Source organism: Eutrigla gurnardus (genome assembly GCF_963514095.1).
Source record: "Eutrigla gurnardus genome assembly, chromosome: 5".
In the NCBI taxonomy this organism is placed as follows: Eukaryota; Metazoa; Chordata; class Actinopteri; order Perciformes; family Triglidae; genus Eutrigla; species Eutrigla gurnardus.
The window spans coordinates 13,384,735-13,398,226 of NC_139919.1; the positions used below are offsets into that span (position 1 = coordinate 13,384,735).

The 13,492-nt window shown below is 43.7% G+C and overlaps 1 protein-coding gene across 4 annotated transcripts in view; it reads right to left on the minus strand.

Moving 5' to 3' along the window:
• rapgef2b (Rap guanine nucleotide exchange factor 2b) overlaps positions 1-13,492 on the minus strand; it is a 102,333-nt gene that overhangs the window by 43,840 nt on the left and 45,001 nt on the right. For all 4 annotated transcript variants that reach the window (XM_084009728.1, XM_084009727.1, XM_084009726.1 and 1 more), the window contains exons 5-6: positions 9,041-9,116; positions 5,704-5,871 (exon numbers count right to left, since the gene is read on the minus strand). In XM_084009728.1, coding sequence (XP_083865854.1) covers positions 5,704-5,871; positions 9,041-9,116 — 244 coding nt within the window. The remainder of the gene's footprint in view (positions 1-5,703; positions 5,872-9,040; positions 9,117-13,492) is intronic.

Here is a 13,492-nt window from a genome sequence, read left to right on the forward strand (position 1 = left end):
ACCACCAGGCCGCTCGGGTGGAGGAAAAGAGTAAAAGGAGTATTGATTGTCTGACTCCTGCTGCTTGTATAATTATAGAACAGCTGTTTGGAGCCTTGGATGCCCTGCTGGCCGCCGACTTAATCCAGAGGAGAAATATTTATCATCTGCTCAGAGAGTTTGGGGTGTCTGGGGCTCAGGAGGAGTTTAAAAGACAGCAGAGGAGAGGGGAAATGGAGGACAAAGGGTAAAGGAGATATAGGAAATTATCATAATTTGTTACAGATAAAATCAGCAGTGTAGCATTCAGTCAACATGAGGCCCCGACAGCAGCCGCATCAACATTTCATATCAGACTGAGTGACAGCACAAAGGCATTAAGTGAGTGGCTGAGTTAGAGATCAGGGAGAACATCTCTGTGTGTGTGTGTGTGTGTGTGTGTGTGTGTGTGTGTGTGTGTGTGTGTGTGTGTGTGTGTGTGTGTGTGTGTGTGTGTGTGTGTGTGTGTGGCATGACGGCAGCACAAATGGCTGTTGATATTAGGGGAAGAGATAGCGTGTTTGAGATAAAGTGCAAAATGGAGAGCGACTGAGAAATTGAGATTATAAGCCTTTGCGAGAATGTAGAGAGATCAAGTGTGTGTGTGTGTGTGTGTGTGTGTGTGTGTGTGCGTGTGCACGTGCATGACAGACGGAGAGAAAGAGTGATGCTCAAAAAAAATGGTGTCCATTCTGAAGAAGGCAGCCAAGTGTTAACCCAGTGCTCTGAGCACACAGGAGACATGTGTTGAATGATAAACCCTGTCCTCTCTCACTGCCCCAATTTATCCAGGACACATCTATGGAAACAGAAGTGTATCTTTATATATCTATCCTAATCCGTTTAAATGCCTGGGTGTTGAAACTACACATTTTAGATAAAACTGACAGCTGTGTTCCATTATGGAGCATTTTAGATGAGAGCATCAGGCACATCCCTCAAGTAAAACGTGATATAATATCTCCCATATCTTGGCAATTTTAAGAGGAAGAAGAGCAGGAGAAGGTAGATGGGGATGAACTGGCCTAATGATGATCATGGAGGTAAAAGAAAATGACTATCATACATCATACTTCCAATGAGAAGATTGAAAATGTTTAATGGTAGGCGTGGTCTTTGACAATAAATCTGACAAGCACATTAAACATGAAGCCAAAACTGTCGTCTTTTACCTAATTATTGCAAAGGTCAGACTATTCCTGACTTAGGAGGAAGCTGCAATCCTACTGCAAGCTCTAAGACAAGGACCCTGCTTTACAAGTTCACGTACAACTTCTGCATAAACCCACCTTTAACCAATGGCAATATTCACATTACAAAATCTATTAACAGAAATGGTGACTCTCACATCCACATATTTCACGGAATGGCCACTTCCATCTCATCTTTAAATGATGTCGACGAGACGAGTGAAACCTGAATGGAGAATAATTTGGATAATTGAGCTACATCATAGATGCATTTCAGACATCACATCTTCTGGTGACTTTCAATTGAAAAACTCCAATAAAAGCTTACGTATGAATCAGCATCACAAGGTGGAAATGACCTAAGGGTACAGGAGACTACCGGCAGAAAAGTTAACAAAATACATAACATTTCACTGCCCTCTAATGAGTCTCAGTCATTATTTTGTGGAGTGAATTTAATTTGATGAAAACATCAAGACTGATATTTAACACAATCAGCTAGAGAAATGTATCTAACAAATATGACTCCATGACAATTCTCTCTCTTGTGATAGTAATTGTAAAACGGATCCAAAGGAAGCCATCAATCTGCATGAATATTATACTTAAGGCCTCTGTATTATGACGTTCAAGAGATAACTTGCATTATGTTTGAACCCTGACAGCCAAATAATCCTCATTTCATAGAGGTAACACCCAGAGGGGGCCGGGGGGTAGCTGTGTGTGTGTGTGTGTGTGTGTGTGTGTGTGTGTGTGTGTGTGTGTGTGTCAGCGCTCCCAGTGGGAGTTCCACTACTGGGTCACAATTACATTCATATTTTAAGTATTAAGCTGGCACTCTCCAGAGAAACTTACAATGACTGAGCATGTTCAGTTCAGTGCGATGCTCAGGGACACACAGCTGCTATAGACACTCAGCCCATTGCGGGGATCGAACCTGTGACCTTGGAGTAACGGAACAATCTGTCTCTAACAGTGAAGGCCACAGTGCTACTGGCAAAGCATCTGCTATTTCAGGATTCAAAGCAATACTGAGGATGGTGGCTGGCATTGGTAAGTCACATGTCACCGTGCTCACAAAAGCAGAGCTTATTTGTTCAATAGTAAATGTTAGGTTTCACGTTTTACAATAACAATAAGTAAATTAAACAACCTGATCAAATGGCAAGTTAATGTTGTTTCCTTAATGTCTTTTATCTTCAAATGCAGCATTGTTAAAGTAAAGAAAAGTAACTAAGTACATTTGCTTTACTGTACTTAAATTACAGGAACGTTGAAACTCCAGAGCTCTGGCGGGAAGTGGGCAGCTCTGACTGGAGCCACCACAGACACCACTCTGTCAGAGGCCCAGTAATACTACTGGGCCCACTGAAGGGAAGTTGAACCAGGACTACGCGGGGCAGACCGCCAGACCCTGCTGCAGCAAAATGAGAGGTTTTCTAAAGGGAATCTGGTGCTTGGAAACACTTCTGCTTTACATTAGAATGCTATGCAGCAGTCATAACAATATATAATGCATTTATATAGCTAACTAAGCTACTCAAGGCGCTTTACAATACATTCAGTCACTTTTACCCATTCACACACACATTCATACACTGATGGCAGAGGAGCCGCCTGCACATCAGGATCTAACTCATTCATACACATTCACACCGATCACGCAGCATCTGGGGCAATTTGGGGGTTCAGTATCTTGCCCAAGGACACTTCGGCATGCAGACTGGAGGAGTTGGGATTCGAACCGCCAATCTTCTGATTAGAGGACGACTCACTCTACCTCTGAGACACAGCCGTCCCGAAATCAGTATACAACCCTGACAGAAGCCAATATGGGTACCATATACTGCCAGCATCAGCCTGTCTGTAACAGGAATTAAGGTAAAAATACAATTTTTGCGATACAGCTTAAATACAACAAAGACCACAGCTCTGATAATCGATTCAAATTGTAAGTCACTCGTCAATGACTGGTTCTATCTTTTTTCCAATGTGAAAGTGGATGTGCCACTTCTATTTAATTGATTTACTTTAATTTGATTAAAAAAATAATTAAAAAAAATCATCAACAGAGTAATCAAAAATTTAAATAAAACAGATTTGTCGATAGTATTTCTCACATTTGAAGAGCTTGGAAATCTTCCGATCAGTGGCTCCTCGCCTTCATAGGAGTGACTAAGCTGAATAAAAACCTTGCCTGCTGGAGAGATTTCCTTTCTTCAATCCCAAGTTTCTCCTCGGTGCATTGCTCACCTCCTAAATATGCCTCGGGGTATGAGGGAGGAAAATCTGAGTGGTGCCTGGCATTCTAAACGCCGGAGATTAGCTTGCTATGTCAGCTTAGCATCCGCCCAGATGCAGCTTCTGTGTCGCTCTGCTCCCCTCCACCCCTCTGTCAGCAGCAGCAGCAGCAGCAGCAGCAGCATACTGCACTGTTGTGAAGTTAGCTCCCTTCCCTACTGTACTTCTAAGTGCACTCGAGCAGAGCCCATTTGGGACCGATGGTTGCCATGGCACCCGCTCCATCCTTCCCACAGGAACGGTGCTAGAGCGAAGAGAGTTGAGTGTGCGACGAGAGATGACGGGCCATGCGAAAGTTCAGTGCAGTCTTTTGAAACAAAAACACAGCGAGTCTAAATTTAGGAAACCGGGTGGGGCTGGAGGGAGTCAAGGGGGGAGAAGATGACGTTTGCCGCATTTTCCCTTTTTCAGTGTTCCAAGAAGAACAGGGTACACTGACAGAACCCCCACGGGAACGTCAGGAATGAAGGGAATGCAGTGAAATTGTGCAGAACAGGAAACACTGTGTGCGACAACAGCATGCTGGGTATTTGCATCATTACTGTGAAAGTGCTTTGCTTCCTATTCCCAGGGAAGGAAATCACAGAGGGGGGACGACCTGGGCGACTAACTCGTCCCCTGCTGGAGTCCAATCCCTCCACATGGTTAAAGTCAATACTCTTCCACAAGTTTGGCACACTGTGATTGGATGAGACTTTACGCTGCCAGGGCACCAAACCACATTCCTGCTCTCGTTTTTTCATAGTCTGCTTCATCTAAACTATCCCACAAAATAAAAGTTTGTTGACGTGGTCAGGCTCTAACGTGCTCAAACGGGATTTAATGTGAAGTACATTGTCTGAGAACTACTTCAAACATCAAGCATTCAGCACTGGTGCATGATGTGAAAAACAAACGTCTCTCAACACCAGCTCAACTGTTGACTTTGTAAATGAAAGTTTATAAGAATAGAACAGCTGTGAGACTCATGAGAATAGGCACGTCTGACCTAGAACGTTCTCCTTCGCCCACACTCATCCATTTTCACTCTTTATGTGTTTCGTACAAAAAAACGATTAAATCACAATAAACTATATTGTCATCGTCAACTGCTGTCCTCTTCCTCATATAATATACGTCAAAACATCCCTAGTATTTCCAAACCAAACGAGATAGTGCTGAATCTCAGCATCCTATTTGTCTTCATAAACTAAACCTGAGACTGTGAGACGATGACCTTTGATCAAGGAAAATCTATTTGGTTCACAGATATCCTTTATCTAAAAATTAATATCTCAAAATAGCAGCGTAGTGACAACACGTCTTCTAAGTTAACCTCTGCAACATGGATGCCTTTTAAAATGGCACTACTGATAGATGCATTTCCTGTGTTTCCATATGTTTCATTAGAATGTTTGCTAGTCAACAGAGCTGCATGAGGAGAGTGTTGAGTTCCTACGAAGCCACGCTTGTTAGAGTTGTGAGCGGAACACAATTTGAATATATTAAGAGGCCAGAGGCTGTAAAGCTGTGGACGATATCACAAAACAGATGCAAATATTACAGAAAAGCCCAAACATTGAATTTGATATGGAATTTGCTGATATTATAATCTTCTCCCTACCTGCACAGACAACTTAAGACAAGTGCTGAAGCAATGCATTGGTGAGGAGTGTGTTATGGTGCAAATGCTGGATATAAAAGTGCTAAAAAACCTCACATCATAAGCCCTTTTTGACAACAATAGGAACTACAAACAAACACAGCACAACGGAACTACAAAATTACAATTACAAGAAGGAAAATCGACACATTAAAGCCAGCAGAAGCTACAAACATTGCACACAAGTGTAGAAACTAATCGTGCAGGGATGGGTGAAACAACAATTAAACACTTCTGGGAGAGCAGCTCAGTGCAAAGATTGGAAAAACAAGCTCCAAAGCGCACCCGGAGGGGACATGGGTGCCCTTCCCCACGACACAAGACATCAACAACACAACAACCTCCGACTGAGGGTCATCTTAAGCCAGCAAACAGAGAGGGAACACAGAAGCCGGTGTGACAGGGAACACACATGTTCAGCTGGGATCTGAAGCAGGACTGCACAACAGGTCCTGAAGAAGGAGCCGACGCACAAACAGGAGCAACGCTGAGAGCACAGCGATCCACTGCAGCGAGGGTAAACACAAAACTGGAGCGGGGGGTAAAACTCACCGTGTGGTATCCCCGGGCTATGGGCGGCTTTCCGGTGGGGTACGGATCCACGGTGTCGATGATTGTCTGCCTCTCCCCTTTCTGGTTGATCTTCCTGAAGCGCCGACGGGACTGTCTGTGCGAGGCTTGCCGCTGGAAGTACTCCTCATTTTCATCCATATAGTCCACCTGGAAATGACGGTGAGGGAGGGAGACAGAGAGAGGGGGGAGTCACCGTCTTCATCTTCATTCACGCCTTTCCCCACTTTTACCCCCAAAACACACTCTCAAACACTCACACACAAACCCCACCCTCCTGCACTCCGTTCCACTTCCTCCCACCACCTCCTCCGTGCCTCCCGCCCCTCTCGTTGCGTAAAAATAGAAGTGTGTGTGGGCTGCACGTTGCACACCTACGTCAAAGGGTGCTCACAACACAAAAAGGAGGGACAGAGCGAGGAAGAGAGTGCGGAATCTGGAGCGAGGTAAGGAGATGGAGGGCTACGGGGTGTAGAATTATTGACGAGACTGTGACAAACAGAGATGGAGTCTGACGCACCCTCCACTCTCTCCATCTCTGTTAAAGGTATTAACCACGGTGAAAATACACTTTCAAACAAGATAAAAATCCATGTTTCCATTTTTAATGAACTCGAAAGGAGAGGAGGGAGGGGGGGGGGGGGGGAAACAGTTTCCAAGTGGAAACTGGCAGAGGATGCCACTTCGACATAGCAGCCAGTGAAGTCATATTAGATTATAATCTAGAGTTTTCTGAAGTAGTTGTGGACGAACGGGACCACTCTGTTGTCGGGCGGCTGTGGGCCATGCTGGAATGACATATTTAAGTTTCTTCTTTTTTCTTCTTCTTGGACCTGTTCCTCTCGCTCGCTGCTTTCACTGCGGCTTCACATTTCACAGCGCTCAGCCTCTGGGATTACCACTAAAATCTCTCTCTCTGCCGTACCAACTGCTGCCATGACAACGGCAGGGGAGCTGTGTGCGAGTGCGAGCATAAGTGTGATTGTGTGTCTAATTGCAAATCTGCGATGTGAGCATGTATGTGTGAGTACAGTAATGGCTTATTTTCTCTTGACGTCTCTCTTTCCTCGTGCATCGTTCTGTGTGTAACTCAGACTTGGATCCATATGTATCTATGTTTTTAGCAGCACTAAACCCTCCTCGGTAATGAGAGGTTAGTTGGCACCTATTATAGCAAAAGGGGTGAGGCCAGAAAGTGTCTGCAGCGAGCAGAGCAGAGGGTGTTATTACTGAGGGCTCAGTTAAAAGAAGGCCCAACCCCATCTACGACGCACTCATGGAGACACAGCAATTACGGCGTGTGATGTGCTGTGTCTGCAGCAGTGCCAACCACTCGTTATTTTATATATATATATATACACACACACACACACACACACACACACACACACACACACACACACACACACACACACACACACACAGTCAAGACATGTTTCATGCCTTAAAAAAAGATGGCAGAGGGGCGGATTTGTACAGTATGTGCTATGAATGCTGGAGAGTGCGCCTGCGGTCTAAAGGTGACAGTACGATACGCTAGAAACCAAAATCATATTAGCGCAGTGGACAAATAGTGGCACGGCCATCAGAATGGTGTGATGCAGAGGCTTGGGTTTTGCACAGTGTGCACGTTTTGCTTAAGCACACAAAGTATTTGCACAGCTTTGGTCACTGCCCCTCGACACTCTGCTGCCTGCAACCGGTCAAAGAAGTATTAATTATGTCTCCTCTGTGTCCGTCTTTCATGATTCATCTGTTTGTGGAAGGCAAACATGATAAGAAATTCACACTTAAAACCATGGAAACGGATTATAAAAACACCAAGGTTTTCCTCTAATCTTATATCGTATATCTGTGACATTTAGTTGATACAAATAATAAGGTTGGATAAGGATGACTTCAAATAGTCTGAAGGTTAGATAGGACATTTTTTTTTTTATCTCTGGAGTTATAACAATTAAAAATTAGAGATGTTCCAATATTATTTTTCCTTCCTGATAGATGAAGCCATGTATGGGCTAATACTGAGTACCTCTCTGTATCACATCTGATACCAGTGTGTTAAAAACAAATCATTGCTATCACTGCCATATAATTATATTTTAAGATCTAGCTAACGAGGGAGCCATCTCTCTACTTCCTACTTTGTTGAGAGCTGGACGTCAGGCAGGATGTGGGTCGGGGAGCAAACAACACGTGTTGTTGTTCCTGCGTGGCGTAAACCAGCTGATAAATGACACGACAATGTGATATGGGATCGGTGCGTAGACTAGCATACTTGCTGATTTCGAACAGTTGTAACGGAGGCATCTTTGATACTCTAGCTTCAGAATTCTGTCTTGTGTGATATTGTACTGGATATTTTTTTTAATTTGGGACTGTTGGTCAAATGAAAATGTGATGGCATTTCATCAGAATTACCAGCTTAGTGGAGAAAATAATCTTGCAGTTGTATGTATCCCTGTGATTGCATGGACATCCCAACAACCTCGCGGGGATAAATACCATGTAGACGGGAAGAAAACTTTCTGATGAATAGGGAAACATCTTGAAACTGCTGTCCTTTCATATTTTAACCTGCAATTCTCAGGATCCCCTCATGTGATGTTATGTGTGTGATGATCCGACCTGAAGCTGCAGCAAGCATACTGTACATACACTTTCTCCCAGCACTAGAAGAGACAGCTGACAACGCCGATTTAGTCTCTTGTATACTGCCGCACAAACTCATCAGCAAAAGTGCATCTGTTCCGATATCCGCAGGCCTCAGAGGACGTCTGGTGAACAGATGAGTGAGATGGGAATGATCTGTTTTTCAACAACTTCTTTAGTGAGCCAACGTTTGATTTGCCATGAAATTGTGTCCGAGCCGAGCCGTGGACTCATACTGGACTGAGGGCTCCATTAAAAACAGCTGCGATGAAATGTCAAAAAACAGATGTTGTAAAAGATTAGTCCAAAATATCACAGGACCAACTTGGAAGGATGTCATTCTCAAATTCCAGCTCGTCTTTAGGGTAATGTAGGTTTGGTGATCCACACGGGTAAAGCTCATTGTCAACACATGAAAGTATTCCCAAATCAATAATTATCCAGTATGCTAACATCAGAGAGCTAAAGCTAAACTTCACACACACTGAAGCCAGAACACGGGTTCATTTTAAGGACAGGAATAACAGGTGGATAGAAAATAACACCAATTTGGGTTATAAATGATAGAAAATTAACATTTGGGTGGGAAAAGCTTTGTAAAAAAAAATAACATTGACCATTATGTGCTTGACACCTGTGTGCCAAAAGCAAGAAACATGGGACTCACCACAATCATCTCTGAGGGTTCCAGGACGATGCACTCGCATCCACGTCGCAGGCTGCCTGCTGATCGCTTCCCAAAACTGCACAGAAAAAAAAGAGAGAAATTATTAAAATGATGAGGAAAAACAAGAATTGAGAAGTCGACGTTTACCTGATAAAAGAGAAGCAGTTTATGTCGTTTCCCTGTAAAACCTCTGAATGGTATATTTCGTTAGAAGCAGTCTGTAGGAGTCTACCGGCATGTCTCTGCCAGACATTTTAAATATTCAGTATGGAATTTCTGTATAAATTGTTGAACAGAGCAGCATTGAATGGACAGTTCCTCCTTTCAGCACTCCCACCTGAAGGGAAACACCCGCCCCTGGAAAAGTCCACTCGTCCGACGTCACAGTCTGTACAGTATGCCTAATTCCTAATGACGGAGGAACCGGGGAGTATTTAAAGCAGCACAGACCAAAACGTCTCAGAGCAGGGCAGCAGCCATGGAAACTCTGAGCATGAGGAGATCCAAGTTGTGGGTTTGGTGAAGAATGCGGCCTTTGTCCAGCACCCAACTTAATGCAGAGACACAGGGACCTCCTTGTTTGTTATTTTTATCATCTTTCGATTCCGAATGCGACCCACGTCTTGTCGGTTTCCTGATTGTTTTGCAAGATAAACTCAAGAGCCTCCTAAAAGAACAGACAGCAGTCCAGTTTGTATGCCTGCCTCGTGTTGTGTTGCCTGGTGTTCTTTTGCATTATTTAGACTCATCAGCCGGGATTTCAGACCTGGAAGTGAGACATTTATTTTAAATTTACATGGAGTCGAGGTGGCCTGAAAGCCTTTTTCCTGAATCTTTTAGTGCTGGAATGATTACAATATATAACCTGCATACAATAAAACAAACCATTAAAATAACAGTTGATCCATAATCATTGGACAGAAAATAAACCTGCAATAATGTGGTTATTTCTTCAGGTACTGCACATTTCCTGTTTAATTAATACTTTCTAATATAATTTTAACATCCTATAAAATTTTTTAGAGCTGGACTAATTCATTTTTTATTTGATTATTCAGTCAAAAGACAATTAAGTATTCTGATAATTCAGTGTAAAAATGCTATAATTTAGCTGGTTCCAGCCTATCAAATATGATGACTTGCTGCTCGTCTTTGTCATATGTCAGGTGATGGAATGTACTTAGGACAAACCAAACAAGGAGCTTATGGATTTCTTTTGTGTCCATATATCTCTCTGTGAAATGTTGAAGACTAATCGATGAATCCAGCAAATAAGCACTTTAGATGAATCGCTAATGAAAATAACTTGATTGCAGCTCTGATTATTTGTATCCTTATTTCTTGCATTACCTCACAGTTCTTTCCCAGCCCATAAACTGTGTACGTCGAGGCTTCCCCCCCCCTGAACTTCACTGCGTATCTGACACAAAGCGAGGAACTGCAGGTGTAGAATGTTCTCCTCGGTGAAGTGAGCAGCGAGTAGCAGTGTCGAGGCTGAGGAGGTGGCAGCTCTCATCAATCACACTCACAGGTGTAGACCTCGGGCACAGCATGGTCTAAACGCTGTTGAGCCCCGGGGTTGCTGCTTCACATTGGGGTTACATTTTGGGCAGGCTGGAAAATAAACACCAGCCTAACTGCAAAGAGCTGGCGATATTCTACCTGACACTTTGGCAGAGAGCAAATAATGATTTTGTGGTGCCTTTTATTTTCCAACAGTCGATTTAGCTTGCTTTGCTTTTCTCTTTCTGCCACCTTTCACAGCCAAGCCTTTGTCGTGTTTTTTCCTCTTTTGTCAGCCGTTCTGTTGTTTGTCTGCCAGGGCTGCAATTTTACTTGACTAATTTGTCAACTTTCTGATGCCTCTTGTACAGCAGTTTGTCAAATAAGTCCACGTGCATGCTGTTAAATTTGGCTGAGAAGCATAAAGTGAAATCAAAGACACCATGAGTGACTGGACCGGCCCACAGCGGAGCGAGGGAATAGGCAGTGTGTGGGTTAATGCTGATGGTTGCCGTTTGCTTTGCCTGAGCTTCAGTTTGAAGCGTTTTCTCACTCTTCTTGCATCCCCAACATGCACTCGTCTGAATTCCACCACAGGGCCGAACAGAGCTACAACACGGGGAGCTTACTCAGTATTTTCTTTCACAAGAAGACAAATGTAATTCTTTCTCAACTTATTTCCAGAAAAGATGATTTGTCAGCTGGGCGGCAGCTTCAGAGAAACGAGTGAGGGCTTTTGATCTGGTTTTACAGCCATTTGGGAGTCGGTACCAGCTCTGATCCTGTTGAGCCTCCCTTTGGCCGGCTCTACCCTGGAAAGGCGAAAATGGCGACTCTAGCCATTACGCATCACAAAACACATTAGGCCACCACATGCGAACACCAAAGCGACATGTTCAATCATGTTCCTCCATTACATTCCTGACATTAGTAATCCAATCCTCCATTTTGCACGAGGCAAATGCCACTGGCAATGTGAGATATTAGAGAAGGGATTATGGAAGTGGAGAGTGAGGGGGTGGGAGGGTTTTTCTAACACAAACGTGTCTTGTTTGGAGATTAAAGCCTCCACTGCTCAATGTCCTGAGCAAATATAAAAGTAGATCTGCTGTGTGGGATGTATGGGAATGTATGGCGGACAAATATAATATGTCTAAAACAAACATTTGATGCTCACAGTGGATGTTGGTTGAATTGGATTTTGGATCTTTGCTGTCAATTTGACCCACGCAAATATTTTACTTTTTATTAGCTCTACCAATGATGTGTGCACAATCTATTTACTATTAATAATTCCGCACTGAGGCATTCAGGTCCGTCAGAATGACGTAAGGTTTGCCTTTTCGTTCCTGAGAACCACAGTGTGTGCTGGCAGACAAACATACAGAACAGGATAAGAAGACGATAAGAAATGTGCCAGATGGTTAAACAGGTATGTAACTTATTTAGAACAGCACACAGCACAGAGCAAAGATTATCGTGTCACACTCTCAAAACCAAAATACTGTTATATGTGCTGCAGAATTTCATATACCAAGGGTGAAAAATCATTATCTTCACTCCACTTCACTTTATTGTCCCTTCAAGGGGAATTCACCCTGAGAAGTCATTAAAAATACAAAAGACAACATGCGCTACATAAATATATAAAGATGCAGCATGTATGGACAAAAAAACAAAACTAAATCCACTCATCAAAACAAGCCAGAAATTTTAAATCAACAACTTTACAATTAAAGAAAGGAAAACAAAATGTACACAGCTGTTTACTTCAAAGTCATAATTATCAGTGGCAAACAGATTTTTCTGAAAACTTGAAATCCAAACAAACATGGACGGCCATTGTTCAAGATAATACAACCCCCTTTTAATGAATATAGTACTAAATCGTCAATTCACAGTATTCTATAAACCCCACAAGGCCGACACGACAACCATACAACTGTCTAAAAGGTAAATGTGTGTCGGGTCACCTACTTACTGCAATGAAAGGCATGATTGTTCTGTTTGTATTTAGCGGGGATGTCTCATTTTAGAGCTCGGCTTGGTGTTTGTGCGATTACCCAGCAGGTAACTGACAAGTAAGCAGCAAGATCGTATAAATATAAACAGAAAAAACTGAAGGTTCTTGAAAGATCTGTGCTGCTATCAGACGCTTTGTTTCAGACAGGCGGGCTGAAGCCCTCTCCCGTCTGACTGACTGACATCTCGCCTGCATCAGTGGCCTCGCATTCCCCTCCTGTTACACAACAAGCCCGGCCGTCTGGAATGTCATTCCACATGCATCACCGGCCTTTCACTCTGCGAGCCCGGCAGCCCACCGCCAAAGCCTCCGATCCACTCTGCCGTCTGACTGAACCAGTGCAATCCCTGATCTGCACCCCTGGTCTGAGCTGGTGTATGGGGGTGGCGGACTGGAGGGGGGGCTTCCTCACTCTGTTAATCCTTTTAACTGAGTAAGCGGTGAGAGGGCACACCGTTTTTTTTTTAAACCACCACACCCCCCAAAAAAAAGGAAAAAGATGCAACTTGCTGGTTATGCAAGACTTTAGACCCGGCTCAGAGAAGGAGGGGAGGTCAGAGGTGGGAGAGGACGTCTCAGGAGGGATGAAACCAGCACCGCCTTAAAGGGTTTACCAACATCCCCTCTGAGCTGCTGTTGTCCATGCAACCAGCCCTCACCTTGCGAACATAAACAGAGCACCGCCACTTCTGAAATAGAAGCTGACACCAATGCCAAGAATGTGCAAATGACTCGTGACTTCCCAAAATACAACTTCACTGACTCGTAATGGCAACGAGAAAAGGGCACTGAAGTAGAGTTTTCGAGAGCGGGTAGGAGCGACTAGGCCAGCAGCCACACAAAACTTCTCCAAGACGCATCAATCAATCATCTCCATATCCATAAACCATCGCTAAAACATTCTGCCCACAGCAGGAGCTCCATCT